The 24953-nt window shown below is 40.8% G+C and overlaps 1 protein-coding gene across 1 annotated transcript in view; it reads right to left on the bottom strand.

Moving 5' to 3' along the window:
• Positions 1 to 265: 265 nt before the first annotated feature.
• The window catches only part of LOC126109450 (ras-related protein Rab-8A-like), a 197128-nt gene continuing 172440 nt past the window's right edge, over positions 266 to 24953 (bottom strand). The window contains exons 5-6 of the mRNA XM_049914480.1: positions 22918 to 23031; positions 266 to 367 (exon numbers count right to left, since the gene is read on the bottom strand). Coding sequence (XP_049770437.1) covers positions 266 to 367; positions 22918 to 23031 — 216 coding nt within the window. The remainder of the gene's footprint in view (positions 368 to 22917; positions 23032 to 24953) is intronic.

The following is a 24953-nucleotide window of genomic DNA, read 5'->3' as shown; positions in this document are numbered from 1 at the left end:
ATACGCGTCTCCGTGTGTGCAGATCTCTGCCACCTCTCGGACCGGCAGTGCTCTGCCACCGCCGACCTTCGGTGAGATGAACTACAAAAGGTTTAAAAAAAGGACACACAACAAAAATGACTTTTCTGAAACGGTGACATCAGCGGAGTCACCAGAGACAGTAGCTGCCCGGACGACTGCAGGGCGCCGGTGCAGGTGAAGTGCGCGTCCCCCGGCACTGCGACTCCCGAAGAGCCGGGCGGACGGGCGTGGGGCAGCAGGCAGACTAGCAGCCGCAGCGCCACGACTCTGCTCCGGCGGGCAGTTTCGACTTGCTCAGGTCCACTTTGGAGCCTTCGGACTTCTCGTTGCTGTCAAAGAGGCTCGCCTGCAGGCAAAATCGGGACCGAAACGTACAGTGCGTAATGCAACTGGCCGGTGATGCTCACACAAACTGTTTACTAAACAACATGGTACACTAGTTTAATATACAACTCAACACTAACGTATTTCATTTACAATTTATGCAGATTTTATCATTTCTTTGTCTAAGCTATTCGTTTCATAATTTTTGTTGTTCAAATACAAGGGTCACTCCAAAATAAATGCACACTATTTTTGTAAAAATACAGTTTTCATTCTGCACATGTGAAAGTTTTACAGTTTGTAGCTACGTCCTTCCCGCTTGTTTTCAAACTTAGTTCAACCTGTTCCCGTGAGTGGGGCTGTCACAGCATGTCTTCAAGATGGCTGCTACACTTGACGTTCGTCAGAAGAAATGTGCTGTAATAGAACTCCTGTGCTGTGAAAACGAGACAGTGGGAAACATCCACAAGAGATTGAAAAAGGTGTCCGGAGATGCTGCTGTTGATCGCAATACAGTTAGTCGGTGGGCAAGCAGGTTACGTGATGAAAGCGGGCACGGCAATATTGAGGATTGTCCTTGCAGCGGCAGGCCTCGTACTGCACACACTCCAGACAATGTGCAGAGAGTTAACGAATTGGTGACTGCCGACAGACGCATCACAGTGAACGAATTGTCATGCTACATTGGGATAGGGGAAGGAAGTGTTTGCAGAATACTGAAAGTGTTGGTGTTAAAAAAGGTTTGTGCCAGTTGGGTTCACAGGATGTTGACAGTGGCTCACAAAGAAACAAGAAAAACGGTATAAGGCGAACTTTTAGAACATTACGAGAATGGTGGAGATGAATTTCTTGGAAGTATTGTGACAGGTGATGAAACATGGCTCCATTATTTTTCACCAGAGACAAAGAGGCAATCAATGGAGTGGCATCATGCAAATTCACCCAAGAAAAAAAAAATTCAGAACCACACCTCCTGCTGGAAAAGTTATGGCTACAGTGTTTTTTGATTCCAAAGGACTCTTGCTTTTGGACATCGTGCCAAGTGTAACTACAATAAATTCTGATGCATATGTGATGACACTGAAGAAACTTCAAGCTCGACTGAGTCGCGTTTGACCACATCGGCAAAAGCAGGATGTTTTGCTGTTGCACGACAATGCATGGTCACATGTCAGTCAAAAAACCGTGGAAGTGGCTCCATGTGACTATCATCCCTTTGGGAAATTGAAAGACCCTCTTCGTGGAACAAGGTTTGAAGATGATGACTCCCTTGTGCACACTGCCAAACAGTGGCTCCAACAGGTTGGTCCAGAATTTTACCATGTGGGTATACAGGTGCTGTTTCCAAGATGTTGTAAGGCAGATGAGAGGGATGAAAATTATGTGGAGAAATGAAAATACTGTCCTAAAGGATGTATCTACACACTGTAAAACTTTCAAACATGTAGAATAAAAGTTGGATTAAAAAAAAAAAAATTGTGTGCATTTCTTTTTGAGTGACCCTCGTATATTTGTAATTATTATTAAAAACATTTATAAAACAACCAGAAGAAATATGCAAAGTAAATGAAATTCAGTTGTTTGTAATAAAAATACTGTATTTGAAATTGCCATTAGCTGGAGTTACTTTGGTCCTTTGGGAGTAACATTGGTGCGCTGATCAAAAAAAGTTTTAAATTATTTTCCTACTGAAATTACATCATTAGTATAGAGCAAACAAGGCACTACAAATTTACAATGTGTGAAGGATTATCTAGAAGGATGCAAGTTCCATGAAGTAATACAGTGTTGGCAGCATTGGACTAAATGCTGATCATAAATATTTTAACAGCTTTTACACCCTCCATAACTTTTGCCTGGTGGGTTCACATCAGAGAGTGTAATTTTGGATTCTGTCATTATTAGGTAATAAGAAAGGAAACTGTGATTTGTGTCAAATTCAGTGTAGACGATATCTTTAATACTTCTGTAAAAAGTTGCACACATTTGCAAAATATAGGATTACTTTGGCCCAGGCCAAACCTGAATTCAAAATGAAGTTGAAGTGGTGATAGAATCTGATGATTATTCTGAAAGTTTCTCTGATGTGCAAGATGATGTCCTGTACCACAAAATGTTGAAAGATAAATTAGCACATGGACAACATGCTACCATTTTATATGAGAAAGAGGAAGGTTCTGGAATTGATATTGAGGTGACTGATGTGGGGACTAAAGTGAAATGAAAAAGACAAAGTCCTACTGTAAATGATGAGAACAAAAAGAAAATTGTTTTATTCTTGATAGGATTTGATGAGAATTATTAGAGAGAGAGAGAGGGGGGGGGGGGGGCTATTCTCAAGTACCACAGCTTTAGTAATCAGTGTAATATAGCTCATAGCTATTCTGTACAGTATTCTTAACAAATGATACATTCTTTTTTCATATAGCAACTTTAAATTTAATTAGTCAATTGATGAAATATACTGTGCTTGTATATTTACTGTATCACTTTCTGAATATAGTTCAATGTTCCCTATCTTTGACTTTGAAATTTTGTGTTTTATTTGTTGCTCATGCTCCTGAATGTTAAATCTAGAGATATTCATTGAGTTTACATTGTCCCAACGTTATATTACTACTTCTTCATAAAGAAATGTCTGAGTGAGTCAAAGTAGCCACAACTGCAGGTAATATTTGCCCACATTTTTATGATACCACAGCAATAGATGTGATTTTTTTGTTACAAGTTTTTATCAATATTAGAAAAATGTTTTTGAAATTTTCTCTCTGCCAGAATTCTTAGTTTTCTTGCCACACATAAAAGGATAGCAAAAACGGAACCAAAGTAAACCGGTACAGGAATATCTTTTTTTGGTGAAAGGTATTATGTCTAGATGTATTGAGTTATATTCCAAACCTTGTTTCTTTGGATGTGTTTAGGAGAGAAGATTAATAATAAAACATAGAAAAATGAACAAATAGCCTGTGACATTTCATTTAATGCTGTATATTGCAAAAAACCAGAATCCTGAAATTGCTTTTGCAAATAGGGTCCACTACTAGACAAACTGTTCCAACAACAGGAATGAATACTAATGGACAACCAACAAATGATATGAAATGTTAATTTATACTAGCATCTGTGAAAATTCATGGACGATCTAATCTCTTCCTCTAGCTTGTTCTCTCAAGACATGAGAAAATATATTGCAAGCAAAATTGTAGAAGTTACTTCTGAGGTTTGCTAACTAATATTGTTTAACTAAATCATGACAATATTATGAAAAGATTAGACTGCTGCTCACCATATAGTGGAGATCCTGAGTCACAGATAGGCACAATAAAAAGACTAAAAGACTGCTAAACAAGCAAGTGTTTGCCGAATTTGACCCCCCCCCCCTCCCCCGTCTCTCTCTCTCTCTCTCTCTCTCTCTCTCTCTCACACACACACACACACACACACACACACACACACACAACACCACAGTCTCTGGCAGCTGAGGCCAGACTGTTCATTGTGTGTACAAGAGTTGTGTTTGCGTGAGTTGTGTATGTTGTCCCACTTGGAAGAAGGCCTTTTCGGCAAAAGTTTACTTGAAACTTCCTGGCAGATTAAAACTGTGTGCCTGACCAAGACTTGAACTCGGGACCTTTGCCTTTCGTGAGCAAGTGCTCTACCATCTGAGCTACCAAAGCACGACTCATGCCCGGTCCTCACAGCTTTACTTCTGCCAGTATCCGTCTCCTACCTTCCAAACTTTACAGAAGCTCTCCTGCAAACCTTGCAGAACTAGCACTCCTCAAAGAAAGGATATTGCGGAGACATGGCTTAGCCACAGCCTGGGGGAAGTTTCCAGAATCTCCGCTGCAGAGTGGAAATCTCATTCTGGAAAAGCTTACTTGTTTAGCGGTCTTTTTGTTGTGCCTGTCTGTGGGATGTCTGTCTGCGACTTAACATCTCCACCATATGCTGAGTAGCAATCTATTCTTTTCATAATCTTCTCATCATTCCATCCTGAATTTTCCATCATTTAACTAGATCAGGAATTTCAGTGTAGTTAAAGGAGATGGGTTGGAAGTCTCTAGCAAATGAAAAGAAAATACACAGCAAATAGTTATCTACTTACTTCCCTACTTTTTCACAGTGGTATTCTCATCCTGTTGGGGTGAACAGTTTTGAAACTTGATGGCAGATTAAAACTGTGTGCTAAACTAGGACTAGAACTGTCTCAATTAGGTTTTAGCATAGTATCTGATCTAGCTGTTTAGTAAAGCACTCAGTATCTGTGTATTTCTTAATAGGAAGCTTCTCTTTTTGGGAGTTTGGTATTTTAATGCAGTGTTGTGTAGAGAGATGATTATTTTACATGAATGTGTACGAGTCAATAATGTAAGGAAAAAGCGCACAGGTGCCTGAAGTAGAACAATGGTAAATCCAGGATGGGATGTAACAATACTACGGAAGGATAGATGCTACTCACAATACAGCAGAGATGCTGCGTTCCAGATAAGCATAACAAAAAGACTACCTGAAAGTGAGCTTTCGGCCAACAAGACCTTCATCGAAAATGGACTACACACACACACACACACACACACACACACACACACACACACACAGAGAGAGTCTCTGGGTGCTAAGCCATACTGGGTATGGCTTCAGTGGCCAGACACTCTGTGTGTGTGTGTGTGTGTGTGTGTGTGTGTGTGTGTGTAGTCTATTTTTGACAAAGGCCTTGTCGGCCGAAAGCTCACTTTCTGGCAGTCTTTTTGTTATGCTTATCTACAACTCAGCATCTTTGCTATACAATGATTAGCAACAATCCTTTTGACATCTCGTGGAAATCGGGTTTTCTGCCGGATATCAGCGTCTTCCAAACACGATATTTCGACGTCATTACTTGACGTCTTCATCAGGTGTTTACTGAGACTGGCTGCAGCCAGTGCTGACTGTGAAGTACGGGCTGTTATAAGATTTCTTAGTGATAAGGGCCTAAAAGCAATCGATATTCATCGTGAGATCTGTGCAGTTTATGGGGAAAACATTGTGAGTGATGGACTGGTAAGAAAGTGGCTGAGAGCATTTAAAGATGGCCGCATAAATGTGCACGATGAACAACGGAGTGGGTGTCCTTCCGTCGTTAATGAAAGTTTGGTGCAGGAAGTGTACAATAAGGTGAGAGAAAACAGACGCTTTATGATTTCCTCCTTGTGGGATGACTTACCTAATGTTTCTCGTAGTGTTTTGTATGGCATTGTAACTGAGCACTTGAATTACCGAAAATTGTGTGCATGTTGGGTACTGAAAATGTTGACGGATGTACACAAAACCAAATGTTTAGTCAGTGCTTTGACTTTCATTGAGCGGTACCACAACAACGGTGATGATTTTTTAAGCCAAATTGTTATGGGTGAAGAAACATGGGTGGCCTACGTCACACCAGAATCAAAGCATGGAAGTTGAGCAAGGGCATCATTTTGCTGCAAGACAATGTCTGTCCGCATGTGGCGAATCAGACCAAAGATCTCATCACATCTTTTCGATGGGAAACTCTAGATCATCCTCCATACAGCCCCAATCTTGAGGCCAGTGACTACGATCTGTTCCTGCACTTGAAGAAACACCTGGGCAGTCAGAGTCTTCGAGACGATGACGAAGTCAAAATAGCGGTGATGCAGTGGTTAACAAGTCAGGTGGCAGACTTCTGTGGGGAGGGTATTCAAAAACAGGTACAACGTTATGACAAGTGCCTCAATATTGACAGAAAATATGTAGAAAAATAGATTAAGGTACAGGCTTTCATGTAAGAATAAAATTATTGAGATATCTTAACAGTCTCTTTTTTATTTCAAAATGGTACTTACTTAAAAAACACACATCATATTGTACTATGCACCAAAATGTGTAATATAGTGTTACACTGTTCGTGACAATTCGTGACTTGTAAGGGCGTGAACTCACAAAGATCCAAAAAAGTAATGGTTTTAAATGTTCAAGGATATTTTTAAATACTGAATAATTTGATTTTCAGAGGGGTACAAGCATATTTTTAAAGGAAATGTATGGTCACCTTTTTCTATTAAACAGTATAAAAAGTATTTTTGACACTACTGTTGAAAATTTATGTCTTACTTACTCTAAAGCGTAAATAAAACATTGGGTCTGTCAGATCCAGCCCATCCATTTGTGTTATTTTTTGTTTGCATATCCATTCTAGGTGTGAGGGAGTAAAACACACAGCAGTTGAAGTTATTGTGTAGTATTGGCTAAACATGAATAAAATTTTTCAAAAGCTACTGGAACCAGTTGCTTTTGTGATGGAACAATTTTTATTACCACAACCAGTTTCTAGTCACCTAGAAACTTATCATCGTATGGAACACAGTTCTTAGTGATTGATTATTGATAGCATTGCGGGGGTGGGGGCTCGTCACTGAGCTGTGGGAAGACAGAAAAATCAAAACAAACACGCTTTGAATATGATGAGGCATCTAAAGATTGATTTGATGGCATTACTTACGGTTATTTGCACTCGTGGGATTAATTCTGGTCCACAAATAACATTGGAAAACATTTTTTATTATGACCTAAAATAATCTCACATGTGCAAATAACTGTACTGCCATCAGATTGTCCTTATGATGTAAATAATTCCACATACCTCAATTACAGATACTTGTTTCGAGTTTTCTGTCTATCCGAAGCTACGGTGGCTTTCAAACATCTTTGCTCAAGAGCCAATACTGACATTGTTCGGTGACACCTCAGTTCACATAGGAATTTGTGGTGGTGGTGGTGGGGTGGAGGTGGGGGGGGGGGGGGGGGGTTGGAGGGGCGAGGGGGGGGGGGGGGGGAAGTGGATGGCCACTGAAGACGAATTCAGTTTGCACCAAACCAAGTTACTGTACTGAATCTACATATTATAAGATATCACACCAAATACTTTTAAGTGAAAAAGAAGTAATACGTTGGAACTACATGCATTTTTGTGAAGGCTTTACATAGTGACTCGTTTCCCATACCTAAGCAGGTACTGTGGGCAGTGTCACTGCAGCACGGTCACACGTCAGTTTTTCTGATTTCCGGATACATTTCCTAGGCACTTTCACACCTTAAGTTTGAAAGAATAATAAGTGGCTGCAATAGACCATTATCAGTTGGACATTTTTGTTGTGCCAAATACGAAGGTGAGTCAAATGAAAACCTTAAATATTTTTTAAATATTATTTATTGTGCATAAGTGGTACAAAACTGTATCACTTTTCAACATAATCTCCCCAATGCTCAATGCAAGTCCTCCAGCACTTGCAAAGTGCATAAATTCCTTTAGAAAAAATTTCTTTGGTAGTCTGCGCAACCACTCATGCACAGGGGTGACGTACCTCTTCATCAGAACGGAACTTCTTTCCTCCCATTGCGTCTTTGAGTGGTCCAAATATATGCAAATCACTTGGGGCAAGGTCTGGTGAGTATGGTGGATGAGGAAGACACTCAAAATGCAGGTCTGTGATTGTTGCAACTGTTGTACGGGCAGTATGGGGCCTTGCATTGTCATGTTGCAAAAGGACAGCTGCTGACAGCAATCCACGTCGCTTTGATTTGATTGCAGGCTGCAGATGATTTTTTAGGAGATCTGTGTATGATGCACTGCTGACAGAGGTCCATCTAGGCATGTAATGCTCCAAAATGACGCCTTTTTTGTCCCAAAAGAGAGTCAGCATAACCTTCCCTGCTGATGGTTCTGTTCAAAACTTCTTTGGTTTTGGTGATGAGGAATGGCGCTATTTCTTGCTCGCTCTCTTCGTTTCCGGTTGGTGGAAGTGAACCCAGACTTCTCCCCAGTAACGATTCTTGCAAGGAAGCCATCACCTTCTTGTTCAAAGTGCCGAAGAAGTTGCTCACAAACATCCGCACGTCATTCTCTCATTTCAGGAGTCAGCTGCCGTGGCACCCATCTTGCAGACACTTTGTAAAACTGGAGCACATCATGCACAATTGTGGTGTGCTGACCCATGACTAATCTGTAAACATGCTGCAATGTCATTCAGTGTCACTTGGTGGTTTTCCTTCACTATGTCTTCAACTGGTGCAATGTTCTGTGGAGTCACAACTCGTTGTGCCTGACCTGGACGAGGAGCATCTTCCGCTGAAGTCACACCATTTGCGAACTTCCTACTCCATTTGTAGACTTGCTGCTGTGAGAAACATGCATCACCATACTGAATCCTTCATTCGTCAATGAATTTCAACAGGTTTCACACCTTCACTATGCAAAAACCGAATAGCAGAACGCTGTTCTTCCCTGGTGCAAGTAGCAAGTGGGGCGGCCATCTTTATACTGATACAGTATGTGTGCATTTGCACTATCTACATCTACATCTACATCCATACTCCGCAAGCCACCTGACGGTGTGTGGCGGAGGGTACCTTCAGTACCTCTATCAGTTCTCCCTTCTATTCCAGTCTCGTATTGTTCGTGGAAAGAAGGATTGTCGGTATGCCTCTGTGTGGGCTCTAATCTCTCTGATTTTATCCTCATGGTCTCTTCGCGAGATATACGTAGGAGGGAGCAATATACTGCTTGACTCTTCGGTGAAGGTATGTTCTCGAAACTTTGACAAAAGCCCGTACCGAGCTACTGAGCGTCTCTCCTGCAGAGTCTTCCACTGGAGTTTATCTATCATCTCCGTAACGCTTTTGCGATTACTAAATGATCCTGTAACGAAGCGCGCTGCTCTCCGTTGGATCTTCTCTATGTCTTGTATCAACCCTATCTGGTACGGATCCCACACTGCTGAGCAGTATTCAAGCAGTGGGCGAACAAGCGTACTGTAACCTACTTCCTTTGTTTTCGGATTGCATTTCCTTAGGATTCTTCCAACGAATCTCAGTCTGGCATCTGCTTTACTGACAATCAACATTATATGATCATTCCATTTTAAATCACTCCTAATGTGTACTCCCAGATAATTTATGGTATTAACTGCTTCCAGTTGCTGACCTGCTATTTTGTAGCTAAATGATAAAGGATCTATCTTTCTGTGTATTCGCAGCACATTACACTTGTCTACATTGAGATTCAGTTGCCATTCCCTGCACCATGCGTCAATTCGCTGCAGATCCTCCTGCATTTCAGTACAATTTTCCATTGTTACAACCTCTCGATACACCACAGCATCATCTGCAAAAAGCCTCAGTGAACTTCCGATGTCATCCACCAGGTCATTTATGTATATTGTGAATAGCAACGGTCCTATGACACTCCCCTGCGGCACACCTGAAATTACTCTTACTTCGGAAGACTTCTCTGCATTGAGAATAACATGCTGCGTCCTGTCTATGCTGCTACCTACAGGTCATTCTGCACACTGTTTGTAGCACGCTTACCAACTTACAGGATAACGGCGCAAAGTTGTTATTACAAATTTAAGGTTTTCATTTGACTCACCCCCGTATAACAGAAAACAGATGATTTTAGATAAGTTACACCAACTTCTCTTTTTATTTTCTGTACATGACTAGAACAGCAGCTTCTAATGATCCACACAAAGCATGGCCCTCCAGTGGGTAGCACTGAACCCCTGTCCAGCCATCTCAAATTAGAGTTTTCCACAGTTTCCTTAATGGATTAGGGCAAATGTCACATCAGACCTTACAGATGGGACACAGCCTACTTCCTACCTTGTCGTGGCACTATGAGTTTGTGTCCGTTTACAATGATAAAATTCTTGACGGAATGTTAAACGGTAAATTTTCTTCCTTCCTAGCAATTTTCCAAATCCTCATATAGAAAAATTGAGACCTTTTACAGCACTCTTTGCCAAACTTTAGAGGAAAGAAATCTGTATCAACTAATGTCTCCTAGAAGTGAAAATTACAGTTCGCCTCAAGTGACAATATCATGAAAAGGATTGACTGCTACTCACCATATAGTGGAAATCTTGGTTCACAGACAGGCAGTTGGGAGGTTAAATGGAGGGGAAGTGAAAAGGAAAGAAGTAAAAAGACTGCCAGTGTGTTGGTGGAATTGATGGCTGTGTAGTGCTGCAGTGGGATCAGGGGAGGGGACAGGTGACTGAAGGACAGTGGCTAACAAATGTTGAGGCCAGGAGGGTTACAGGAATGCAGTATATATTGCAGGGAGAGATCCTACCTGAACAATTCAGAAAAGCTGGTGTTGGTAGTTAGGATCCAGATGGGGTAGGCTGTGAAGCAGTCAGTTAAATGAAAAATGTATCGGGCAGTGTGTTCAGTGACTGGGTGGTCTCATCTACATATACATCAAGATCCCATACTCTGCAAGCCACCTGACGGTGTGTGGCGGAGGGTACTTTGAGTACCTCTATCAGTTCTCCCTTCTATTCCAGTCTCATATTGTTCTTGGAAAGAAAGATTGTTGGTATGCCTCTGTGTGGTCTCTAATCTCTCTGATTTTATCCTCACTGTCTCTTCGCGAGATATACGCAGGAGCGAGCAATATACTACTTGACTCCTCGGTGAAGGTATGTTCTCGAAACTTCAACAAAATCCCGTACCGAGCTACTGAGTGTCTCTCCTGCAAAGTCTTCCACTGGAGTTTATCTGTCATCTCTGTAACGCTTTCGCGATTACTAAATGATCCTGTAACGAAGCGTGCTGCTCTCCACTGGATCTTCTCTATCTCTCTATCCCACACTGGTGAGCAATATTCAAGCAGTCGGCGAACAAGTGTACTGTAACCTACTTTATTTGTTTTCGGATTGCATTTCCTTAGGATTCTTCCAATGAATCTCAGTCTGGCATCTGCTTTACTGATCATCAACTTTATATGATCATTCCATTTTAAATCACTCCTAATGCCTACTCTCAGATAATTTATGGACTTAACTGCTTCCAGTTGCTGACCTGCTATATTGTAGCTAAGTGATAAAGGATCTTTTCTTCTATGTATTCGCAGCACATTACACTTGTCTACATTGAGATTCAATTGCCATTCCCTGCACCATGTGTCAATTCGTTGCTGATCCTCCTGCATTTCAGTACAATTTTCCATTGTTACAACCTCTTGATATACCACAGCATCATCCACAAAAAGCCTCAGTGAACTTCCAATGTTATCCACAAGGTCATTTATGTATATTGTGAATAGCAACGGTCCTACAACACTCTCCTGCAGCACACCTGAAATCACTTTTACTTTGGAAGACTTCTCTCCGTTGTTTCTCAGCCACCGTTTATCGGTGGCCATTCATGTGGACAGACAGATTGTCAGTTGTCGTGCTCACACAGAACGCAGCACTGTTTGCAGATTAGCTTGTAGATCACATGACTACTTTCACAGGCAGCACTGTCTTTGATGGGATAGGTGACGCTTCTGACCAGGTTTGGAGAAGGTGATTGTGGGTGGATATATGGGACATCATGGGATATGAGCCATGAGGCTAGGGGTCGGGAACAGGTGTGGAGTAGGGGTGGATGAGGATAGTGCATAGGTTTGGTGGGCTGTGGAATACCCGTGTGGGAGGGGTGGGGAAGATAGTAGGCAGGACATTCCACATTTCAGGACGCGATCAGAGGTAGCTGAAATCCTGGTGCAGAATGTGATTCAGTTGCTCCAGATTTGAGGGGTTCTGAGACATGAGGGGAATGCTTCTTTACATCTACATCTACATCTACATTTATACTCCGCAAGCCACCCAGCGGTATGTGGCGGAGGGCACTTTACGTACCACTGTCATTACCTCCCTTTCCTGTTCCAGTTGCGTACGGTTCGCGGGAAGAACGACTGCCGGAAAGCCTCCATGCGCACTCGAATCTCTCTAATTTTACATTCGTAATCTCCTTGGGAGGTATAAGTAGGGGGAAGCAATATATTTGATACCTCATCCAGAAACGCACCCTCTCAAAACCTGGACAGCAAGCTACACCGCGATGCAGAGCGCCTCTCTTGCAGAGTCTGCCACTTGAGTTTGCTAAACGTCTCCGTAATGCTATCACGCTTACCAAATAACCCTGTGACAAAGTGCACTGCTCTTCTTGTGCCACTCTTCTTTGGATCTTCTCTAACTCCACTGTCAACCCGACCTTCTACGGATCCCACACTGATGAGCAATACTCAAGTATAGGTCGAACAAGTGTTTTGTAAGCCATCTCCTTTGTTGATGAACTAAATATTCTGACTCTCCCAATGAATCTCAGCCTGGCACCTGCCTTACCAACAATTAATTTTATATGATCATTCCACTTCAAATCATTCTGTATGCATACTCCAAGATATTTTACAGAAGTAACTGCTACCAGTGTTTGTTTTGCTATCATATAATCATACAATAAGGATCCTTCTTTCTATGTATTTGCAATATATTATATTTTTCTATGTTAAGGGTCAGTTGCCACTCCCTACACCAAGTGTCTATCCGCTACAGATCTTCCTGCATCTCGCTGCAATTTTCCAATGTTGCAACTTCTCTGTATACTACAACATCATCTGTGAAAAGTGGCTGGATGGACAGACATTGAGAGGTGGTGGGTGACTGGAGTGATACGGCATGGGAGATCTGCTTCTGTACAAGGCCGGGTGGGTAACTTTGGTCTGTGAAGGCTCAGTGGGACCCTCAGTATACTTGGAGAGGGACTGCTCATTGCTACAGGTGCGACGGTCACAGGTGACTAGGCTGCACAAAGGAACTTCTCAGTACGGAATGAGTGGCAGCTGTCGAAATGGAGGTATTGCTGGTGATTCGTAGGTTTCGTATGGATGGAGGTACTGATGTAGTCATCTTTGATGTGGAGGTCAACATCTAGGAAGGTGGCTTGTTGGGTTGAGGATGACCAGGTGAAGCAAATGGAGGAGGAGGTGTTGAGGTTCTGGATGAATGTAGATAGGATGTCTTCACCTTTGATCCATATCCCGAAGATGTCATTAATGAACCTGAACCAGGTGAGGGGTTTGGGATTCTGTATGGTTATGTAGGATTCATCTAGATGGCCCACAAATAGGTTGATACAGGATGGAGCCATGTGGATTCCCATTGCTGTACCACAGATTTGTTTGTAGGTGATGCCTTCATAGGTGAAGTAACAGTGGTTGAGGGTATAGTTGGTCACGGTAATAATGACAGATGTTGTAGGTTCGGAATCTATTGTGCATTGGGAAAAGTGGTGTTCAATAGTGGCAAGGTCATGATCATTAGGGATGTTAATGTAAAGAGAGATGGAGTCAATAGTAATGAACAGGACACTGTGCAGTCAGGGAAGGAGGATAGGTTGCGTATAATAGACTGAAGGCTATGAGAGTAGAGATTCTCTTGATGGCGGCCCAGTAGCCAGCCACAATGCGGCATCCTATAGGGGTGTATTTATGGATATTAGGAGGTGGGGAGTGGTAGGGGTTATGAGAGAGATGGGTTCATGGGAGAGGGTCTGGAATAGGCCCAAGGATTTGAGGAGGAACTGGCGATTCTGTTGGATTTCTGGAATGAGGTCACTGTGGCAGGCTTTGTAGGTTGACGTATCTTACACCTGATGGAGTTCATCCACCAGATAATGACTACAGTTCAGAATGACAGTGGTGGAGCCTTTATCAGCAGGTAGGATAATAAGGTTGGGATCAGTTTTTAGGTGGTGGATTGTGGTTCTGCAGATGTAAGGTTGGATTGTATGTTGAGGGATTTAGAGAATGATGGTGAGACAAGGTTTGAGGTTAATAAATTCTGGAAGATTAACAGGGGGTGATATTGAGGCAGTGGGGGTGTATCACAGTTTGATGGAGGAGTGAACTGAGTCAGGCAGCATTCAACATTGGTTTTGGGTGGAGCCTGATTGGTAGCATTGGTCACAAAAAAGTGTTTCCACTGTAAGGACTTGGAGAAGGAGAGAAAGTCTTTAAAAGACCAGCGTTATTGAATTTTGGAGTGGGGCAAAAGGTAAGGCCTTTGTAAAGGACTGATACTTCTGTGGAACTAAGGCTTCTGGATGAAAGGTTCATGACTGTGTTTTGGGTCTATTTAGGTTCTCGATTCTATAGTAAGGGTGGATATGAGTTTTTGAGGGTGGGGTAAATGTAAAAGGACTGTGAGGCACAATTTGTCATCTGTGAGGTTGTTGTAGAGGTGGTGGACAGTGGTAGTCCAAGGTGGGCGTAGGAAATGAGCAGGTTGAAGAGTTTTTAAGGTGGCACTGTGAATGCCACTCTAACTCCTAGAGGGCAAGAGTTTCATTCTGAGAGATGGGATACAGGAATTTGAGATTGCATAGCAGGAGAATTTTATGGATGGAGAGGAGGAATTGCAAGGAGGTTTGGGCCTGACTGACATGGTTTTGCAGGAGTGTGTTGGTGAGTATTAAAGACTTGCAGGATCTGAATGATGGAGGTTATTCTGGAAGGAGGGGTTGCAGTCAATGATGGGTAGATTTTATGTTAAGGCCATTTGGGGGGATTTGGTGACCTGGGCAACAATGCAGGAATAGTATGTGGGACTCGTTTTTGTGTAAGGATAGGAAAACTTTTTGTATTGGCACAGATGGAAGGAGCGAGGATTCACGGTGGAGGATAAAAATGAAATGCGTAAAAATATGCAAATTACATAAAAATACATGTGAAAATATTTGTAAAATATGCTAAATGCTTGGGAAAAAATCACAGAGAGGGTGGAGCAGATGAATTATGGGGAATCAAAATGAAATCTGAGAGAGTAGGCCCAACAGTGAAAGGCAGAAATAAACTGAAATCGATGTGAAATCACAATGAGATCAAAGATAAAAATAAGCAAAAATATGGTAATGTGGGATGCAGGTCAGTGGGTAGATACATCTGAAGAATGGGGACAGTGACATGTGATGGGAGTAGGTTAGGCCAGTACATGTGTATTAGAATAACAGAGGAGAAAGAGATCTGGGTCAGGGAGAAGTCGATAGGATGAGGCACCAGTTCACATGGCACAGGAAGATACGGAAAATAACAGGCGAAAATATGCAAGAGTGATCCAGGAAGAGTGGTCAGTCTGAAGGTCTAGGATTAATTATATCAGTGGGAGTGATGTGTCATGGCCGGTTTTGACAGCAGATGCCTCAGTTACGTTTCAAGCATGGTAGTGAATGTAACAGTCATGCAAATATTCATTCATTCATTCATTTCACATGATCCATTGATCCCATCAGGTAGGAGAAATTTCAGGGATGCATTAACATGAGGCAAACAAATCACAGTAACTTAATCTGTGCACTACATCAACAATAAGCTATCACTATACAGCTTAGTGGTATTCCTACTTCTGCCATTTAGGTTTAATGGAGTAAAATAGTAAGGATTCTGCCAGTCTGGCACAAATTGTTGCCTGTTCAGTTTTACTGTACAGCTGCTGCATATCTGCTGTTACAGTCAGAGTCATAGACAAAGGTAGTCAAGTTTAGGCTCATCCTGTGCACCCAATGTCATGCATTCTCTGCTAGCCAACGAGTGTTCCATAGTTTTCTGAGAACTCTGCTGTGAACTTTGTAGGCAGTATGACCATTAAACATGACTGTTGGAAGTTGTTTAATGAATTTTTATTCCATTGGTATACAAAGTTCTGAAGAGATCTCATGGGTTTGAGGGTGAAAAGAATCTACACCAGTAATGGACACTCGCCTCTACATTGTATGAAGTGTATTTAGAGGAGGCACTGAAATCTCAGAAAAGGAAATACAGAAGAATGGGTATCACCATAGACAATGATATTTTCTTAGCCTCACTTTTTATTGACAATCAAGTGATAGCTGGTGATGAGGAAGAAGCTAATTATACACTTCCAAATCAAAAGAAGAATACAAAAAAAGGTGATTTCCTATAAACATAACTAAAACAGAATATCTGAAGGTGGGAGAAAATCCTGTTTATGACACGAAAGTGGGTGCTGATGTTGTGAAAGGGTGCTGAACTTCAAATGCTTAGGAATGACACTGTCATCAAATGGTAGAAGTATGGATGATGTAAACAACAAAATTGGCCAGGGCAAGCAAGCTATAAAACAACAAAATGGTATCTTCTGGAACAACAACATAACATATAGAACAAAACATATTGTCTATCACTGCATTATTGAGAGTTGTCAGAACTAACTCAAAGCCAAAAGAACCACCTGTTGGCTGTCAAGATGGATTTTTGGAGATAGAGTTGTGCATTTCCGAAAGCCAATCATGTTACAATTGATGGAATCAGAGAGAACATTAACACTGATACCATAATTCTAGACTGCATAGAAATGGGGTGTCTGCTCTGTTATGGTCACTTACAATGTGCATCAGACACAAGGTGACCATAATGAAAAAGGCAATAAATGCCACTTCAAAGAAGAAAGATTGGCAGAACTTCAAGATACTGGAAACATGATGTGACAGATGATTATACTAGTTTGGTTTGAAAAGTTTTTGGAATCACCATGAGAGGTCAGCACTAGCGCAAGTTGTTCACGTAATATTCATTGGACTGTTGCCTGTAAACATCTGACATGGCACTGTTGTTGTTCCCACATAGTGATTTGCAAAGATGGAAAAAATTGAGATTCGAGCAGTGATTAAGTACTTTGTAAAGAAGGGTATGAAAGCAAAGGACATTCCTACTGATTTCCAGAATACATTGGGGGACTCTGCTCCTTCATATTCTACGGTTGCCAAGTGGACAAATGAATTTAAATTTGGTCAAGAGAGCTTAGATGATGATCCATGCAGTGGTCGGCTGAGATGTGCCACTACTCCAGAAATCATTGCAAAATGCGCAAAATGGTCACGGAGGATCGCCGATTGAAAGTGCGTGAAATTGATCACACTTGCCAGATGTCATCTGGAAGGGTATATCACATTTTAACTGAAGAATTAGAAATGAAAAAAATATCTGCAAGACGGGTGTCGTGGATCTTAACGCCGGATCAAAAACGCACGAGAATGGACATATTGGAACAATGTTTGGTCCGTTTTAGGAGAAAGGAACAAAATTTTTTCCGGTTTTGACCGCAGATGAAACTTGCATGCACTATTACACCCCAGAGATAAAACAACAGTCAAAGCAGTGGAAACATGCTTATCTCTGCCACCAAAGAAAGTGAAGACAATTCCTCCAGCGGGAAAGGTCACGGCATCAGTGTTCTGGGATGCAAAGGTGATTCTGTTTGTAGATAATCGCCCCATTGGGCAAACAATTACTAGAGAATGCTATGCTAGCCTCCTGGACAAATTGCAACAAAAGATACACAAAAGAAAGGCAAGATTTAACAAGGATGAAAGTCATCTTCCATCAAGACAATGCGCACCACACATACATGCCGTCACCGTGGCAAAATTACATGAACTAAGGTATGAATTGTTGCCACACCCACCTTATTCACCTGATATGGCTCCGTCAGTCTTCCATCTTTTCCCAAAATTGAAAATTTTTCTAGATGGACGAAGATTCACTTCAAGTGAAGAACTGATAGCTGGAGTTGACAACTATTTTGCAGGCCTGGAGGAAACTCATTTTTGAGATGGGGTCAAGGCACTGGAACATCACTGGACCAAGTGCATTAATCTACATATAGACTACATTGCAAAATAAAAAAGTTTCAGTGCCGTAAGTACTTTTTTTCTATTCTGTTCCGATAACTTTTCAAACCACCCTCGTACATAAGACGATATTATCGAAAGAGTAGGTTGCTATTCACCATATAGCGGAAATTCAGAGTCGCAGACAAGCACAACAAAAACACTGTTAAACAAGCAAGCTTTTGGTCAAAAAGTCTTCATCTGATCTAGATAAAACACACACATTCACACAAATGCAACTCTCACACACATGACCAGTGTCCTTAGCTTCCAAGACCACACTGCGAGCAACTATGCATGATGGGAGATGCAGTCTGGATGGTGGGAGTGAGGAGGAGGCTGGGGTGGGAGGGGGAAGGAGAGGGAGAGCAGGATACGGGTAGGAGGATGGTAAAGTGCTGCTTGTGGGAGTAGACAGGGATGAGACGTAGAGAGGGTAGTACAGCTAGATGGAGTCGGGAGGTTAGATGGAGGGTGTGGGGGAGTAGAAAATGATATAAGTAAACAGACTGTGGGTGTATTGGTGGAACAGAAGGCTGTGGAGTGTTGGAACAGGAACAGGAAAGTGATAGATGGATGAAGGACAGTAACTAACGAAGGTTGAGACGAGGAGTGCCATGGGAACGAAGAATATATTGCAGGAAGAGTTACCACTACCACAATTCAGAAAAGATGGTGTTGATAGAGAGGATCCAGATGGCACAGGCTATGATGGAGTCACTGAAATCAGGAATTTTATGTTGGGCAGCGTGCTCAGCAACTGGGTGGTCCAGCTGTTTTTCGGCCACAGTTTGGCAGTGGCTATTTGAGCAGACAGACAGCTTGCCAATTCATATGCCTATGTAGAACGCAGCACGATGGTTGCAGCTTAGTTTGTAAATAATGTGACTGGTTTCACAGGCAGCCCTGCCTTTTATGGGATTGGTGATGCTCGTGACTGGACTGGCATAGATGGTGGTGGGAGGATGTATGGGACAGGTCTTTCATCTAGGTCTGTTATGGGGATATGATCCTTGAGGCAAGGGGTTGGGAGCAGAGGTAGTGTAGGGACGCATGAGGATATTGTGTAGGTTCAGTGGGCAGTGGAATACCACTGTGGGAGAGGTGGGAAGGAGAGTGGGTAGGACGTTCTTCATTTCAGGGCATGACAAGAGGTAGTGAAAACACTAGCGGTAAATTTGATTCGTTGCTCCAGTCTTGGGTTGTTGTGAGTCACAAGGGGAATTCTCCTCTGTGGCCTGTGGCTGGACAGCGACATTTCGGAGGTGGGAGATGGGGTGGGATGGAGGGTGGGTGGGGGGGGGGTGAGAAAGATAAGGCACAGGAGTGTGTGTGTGTGTGTGTGTGTGTGTGTGTTTGTGTGTGTGTGTGTGTGTGCGTGTGTGTGTGTGTGTGTCTATATATATATGACATAATTTACTGGTACACAGTTTCTTCAAGTGTAAAACCAACAATGCTGCAATTTCCTTGTGTACTTCTGCCTGTGCAGACTGCCTTTGTTCGTGAATGATTGCAAAGATACTTTCCTGAGAAAATGTTTTTACATCAGTAAATAGTGAGTCCTATTTATATCACATTATTACCTGTCGTGCAGATTCACAATGAACATTGCTGCTTTCTACATGTCTAACAGAATTTTTCAATCCCTAATCTAATCAGATAATTTGTAAACATTAATAAGGTATGTTTACAATTTTCTTTTGAACTGCTAGGGTCCTTCAATTTCTTGCTTTATGTTAGACAGGAGCTTTTTGAACATCTTGCCACCAGAATGGAGGACTCCATTCCAAACCCTGGACAAGGAGGCAAAGTCTACATCAAAATTACTCTCAAGTCTTGTATTGTGTCTGTGTATATCACAGTTTTGCAGAGACTGATTTTTTATTATCAGTAACAAAAACCATTACGGACTAAATGTATTGGAAAGCAACTGTAAGAAATCCAGGATCCTTAAAGACACTTCTGCAAAATGTAGAATTATCTACTTTTCTTAATATTTTTAATGTTCACTTGTGCCCAATAAACACTATGTTTACTTGAGGTGCACAGGCATAGAATGTTGATTTATCAAGTTACAGAGAATATAATTACCTATACAAAATGGAAAATTCAAATCAGAAACCAGAGAAAACTTTTAAAATTGTAAAGAGACAGGTAAGGACAGCCAGTGCTTGCCTTAAGTGGCACAACTGCCGGTACTGTTGATAGAAACAGTTAAAACAGGAAGACAAAGAAGAAAGAAAAAAAAAACACTCCTAACTTTTGGAACAGTGTGTCCATTCCTCACAGAGGACATGGGGATTTGGTTGGGGGATGGGCATCTCACAAGCATATGGCATTTGAAGGTCAATGCCCGGACATCAGTTCACTAAATCAGTACTGGTACCAAACAATTCTCAAAAAAACTAAAAAAAAATTTCATTTGCAGATAAGATGATTTCAGAATGCTGTAAATAAAAAAAATTCAGCTGCTTTTCACATTTTTTGGGAAGTGAGTGTGTAGCATACACGAGTTGGCAACTTTTAATTTTTCTTCACTTTTATTTAAATTAAAAGATGTTACTTTAATTAATAAAATCAATGTTCAATATTTGTCAAGCAACACTTTCATTTCATAATAAACATTGAATTTTAATGAAAGTAACAAAATGCTGCTGATGCAGTGGGACTCGAACCTCCAACTTTACATTTGCTCAATCTCTACACTATGCACTCACCTACTGGTGAATACAAAAATAAACTGGAAATGGTTTGTACTTGCAGATCTTCAAATTTTTGAAGGTGGTGTTCTTGAGTTTTTTGTCCAAGAGCGTTGATCTTCAAATCTTACAAGTTGTGGATTGAGAGTGAGCCAGATGGTGGAACGGGGAAGGTGGATAAAGAATTTTCAAATTTCCTGCCATGATATGAAGAAAAGCCCTTTAACACAAGAATAATGTAGCAGAAAAGGGAAACTTCATGGCTAGCATAATGCAATCAAGTCAACGATACAATAACAGTCCAGAAGGTATTGATATCTTAAGTTGTAAAAAATGACTTCATAGAAAAGCATATGCATAAAAACTAGTTATATCATACTTAAGTATTCATATTCTACATATTTGAATTAATTTTGAAGCATTTTGCCTAAAATTCTGTTATTCATTTTATTAATTTTTTAAAGATGTCCAGTGATTATTATTCTAAAAGACATAAAGCATTTGGTTTATGTGTTGTATGTCTGTTCATGTTCATTGTATACATTCTTGGTGGGACAGTGCTTGTAAATGGGGCTGGTGTGCTTTTCTAGAACTGCTCAAGACAGATGTATTTTGTGTTACTAGTTCGGAGTGTGAAATATTGCTGAATATGTTGTTGTGGTCTTCAGTCCAGAGACTGCTTTGATGCAGCTCTCCATGCTACTCTATCCTGTGCAAGCGTCATCATCTCCCAGTATTTACCTCAACCTACATCCGTCTGAATCTGCTTAGTGTATTCATCTCTTGGTCTCCCTCTATGATTTTTACCCTCCATGCTGCCCTCCAATGCTAAATTTTTAATTCCCTGATGACTCAGAACATGTCCTATCAACTGATCCCTTCTTCTTGTCAAGTTTTGCCACAAGCTCCTTTTCTTCCCAATTCTATTCAATACCTCCTCATTAGTTATGTGATCTACCCATCTAATCTTCAGCATTCTTCTGTAGCACCACATTTTGAAAGCTTCCATTCTCTTCTTGTCCAAACTACTTATCGTCCATGTTTCACTTCCATACAGGGCTACACTTCATACAAATACTTTCAGAAATGACTTCCTGACACTTAAATCTATACTTGATGTTAACAAATTTCTCTTCTGCTTGCCGTTGCCACTCTACATTTTATATCCTCTCTACTTCAACCATCATCAGTTATTTTGCTCCCCAAATAGCAAAACTCCTTTACTACTTTAAGTGTCTCATTTCCTAATTAATTCCCTCAGCATCACCCGACTTAATTTGACTACATTCCATTATCCTCGTTTTGCTTTTGTTGATGTTCATCTTATATCCTCCTTTCAAGACACTGTCCATTCTGTTCAACTGCTCTTCCAAGTCCTTTGCTGTCTCTGACAGAATTACAATGTCATCGGCGAACCTCAAAGTTTTTATTTCTTCTCCATGGATTTGAATACCTACTCCAAATTTTTCTTTTATTTCCTTTACTGCTTGCTCAATATACAGATCGAATAACATCAGGGATAGGCTACAAACCCGTCTCACTCCCTTCCCAACCACTACTTCCCTTTCATACGCCTCGACTCTTATAACTGCCACCTGGTTTCTGTACAAGTTATAAATAGCCTTTCACTCCCTGTATTTTACCCCTGCCACATTTAGAATAATTATTTCAAAATTCAGAAACTTTATTTCATTCAATAATCATTGGAAGCCACCCGAATATCGCACTCCTTTCAATAGTTAATCTTCATATAAGAATAGGATCCACAGTCACCATCGTGCCCTACAGGAGACAACAAGAACACCAACAAAATAATCAGCTAAGAAATAACTTAGAATTTTAGATGTGTATGTGGCTTTCGAAGCAACTTACCTCAAAACAATGATCAATACCTGGTTTGAAGAATGATCATTGGATATTAAGCACTTAAGCAAAATAGTTACATAATTTCAGAATGAATATTTCACACTGGAGCAGAGTGCATACATTTTGATATTTCCTAGAAGATTAAAACCATGTGGCACCCCTGGATTTGAACCCAGAAACTTGCCTTTTGGAGGCAGTGCTCTTACACCTAGGCTGTGGGCATTCCCTTTCTCCAGCATTTCCTTTCTGCCAGTAGTGCTCAGCAAGGTATGAAGGTGAACTTTTGTGAAGTTTGGTAGGTAGAGAAAGATGTGATGGTGAAAATAGTGCTATGAGAGGCAGGTTGTGGGTCACACCCAAATGAGAACTGCCTGAGAAAGGTGTGAACAGTGGGACTGGGCTGAGGTCTGGTGTAGGATACAGTTATAGGCTCTGCAGTAAAGTGTGACAAGAGATAGAGCTTTGAGAAGTGATATGCACAGATACATACCCTGCGCTCCCGCTGCTCTCGTATTCTCCTGGCTAACGTCAGGAATGCTTCTTCGATGTTTATGTTCTGTTTGCATGAAACTTCAAAAAATGGCATGTCAAAGTTTTCAGCAATCTGAAAAAAAAAATCAGAGGACTAAGTACCCATGTGTTTAGGTCTCAAAAACAACAACAACAAAAGAGTTATTACACTATGACCACACTGTAATACTACCACTAGCTTTCGTAAGCAGATCTCCCTTCATTCAATCAAACAGGGGCAAAAGTTGGTGTAACTAAGCAAGTTGTGTTTAATCATTTGTTCACTCATCATGTTCCATAAATCCCAGCATGAATGAAACTTCAAGGGCTGTGAAATGAATCAAGTTATACTTTAACTACCAGAATGAGTCACAGCTGACTGCTGCTGTAAACTATATCAGTCACTTAGGACTAGTGATAAATCTGTCACATGGTGGTTATGGGAACTACTTCTAGATTAATTTTTTAATGCATGAAAACCAGACACTTTGAAAAAAGTCACTGGTCTTCTTCATACACACTCGGCTATTTTAAATGTGAACATTTTAGGTTAGGCTTTACCATGAGTGTTATTGACAACAAATGAAACAACAAGTTTACTGTTACCAGTCATTGTTTATTTATCTCCATGATGCATTTCAAAAGTTTAGACCTCCATCATCAGGTGGATATACATTTGTTAGAATGACATATGTGGGTATTATGTTATTATAATTTTAGGCGGAACTTTGGCACGGTCAAGTGGAGAAGCAAAACATTACTTTGGAACATGCTTTTGGCTTTTTTTTGTGACAAAAACTAAATGTAGATCTAACGGTAAAAATAAAATAAGTAAAACAGAATCTCCAGTGATCACAGGTACCTTTCACAGTTGTCTATTATTCTTTATTCTAATGGTCAAGTCTAAAAAATTTAAACTGATATGGTGTTCAAATGTGAATTTTATGTTTTCATGGGAGTTGTTGAATAACTAGTCCAAGTTCAAAAATGGTTCAAATGGCTCTGACCACTATGGGACTTAACATCTGTGGTCATCAGTCCCCTAGAACTTAGAACTACTTAAACCTAACTAACCTAAGGACAGCACACACATCCATGCCCAAGGCAGGATTCGAACCTGCGACCGTAGCAGGCTCGCGGTTCCGGACTGAGCGCCAATAACCGCAAGACCACCGTGGCCGGCACTAGTCCAAGTCACTGATGTCATCTTTTTTGCCACTGATTAAAATGATGGTATCATCTATATTTCTGTAGTAGTAGATGATATTTTTGAGGAGGTGGTGATTGGGATTCAGGATTTTGTCTTCTAAATTATTTGTAAATAATTTTATAGGTAATAATCTGGAAAGATCTGAGCCCATTGCCAGGCCATCTGTTGGTTTGTAGAGTTTACTCTTAAATTTGTTAAATTTCTATACCACCTGAAATATTTATTTCAACACCTCAAAATAAAGATCTCCAAAATAATTTAAAATTTATTTGTAATAATGCTGTTATGATGTATATTCTTTGTACTTTGTGATAATGTTTCTCATTTGCTATGTGATCCCTGCTCCTAATAGTTTCCAGATGCCATCTTTGTTCACAAAATATGACAGTGTATGTGTGATATGTTACAACAGTGAAAGAAACCTGTGACCACTACAGATAATCTATTTTACTTATTTTATTTTTGCCATTAGATACACATTTAGTTTTTGTCAAAAAGAAAAAATAACAAAAATCTTATTCTGAAATATTGTTTTGTTTCTTCACTAAACAATGCCACAACTTCCTCCAAAAATCATAACACAACACACGCAAATATCATACTAACAAGTATAAATCCATCTGGTGATGAAGGTTTAAATCACTGAATTGCAGCATGGAGATAAATAAACAGTGACTCAGCTATTGTTTTTATCTGATACTTCTTACTAGGCACAGAACACTGTCTCCTGCCTTTACAGGGTGAGACAGCTAAGACAGGCCACCCCAAATATATCCAGAATGAATAAATATATTGAGGAGCAGTTT

The sequence above is a fragment of the Schistocerca cancellata genome, chromosome 12, assembly GCF_023864275.1.
Source record: "Schistocerca cancellata isolate TAMUIC-IGC-003103 chromosome 12, iqSchCanc2.1, whole genome shotgun sequence".
NCBI lineage: Eukaryota > Metazoa > Arthropoda > Insecta > Orthoptera > Acrididae > Schistocerca > Schistocerca cancellata.
Note: the sequence above shows the minus strand (reverse complement) of the source record. Positions and strands in the feature narration are given on the sequence as shown.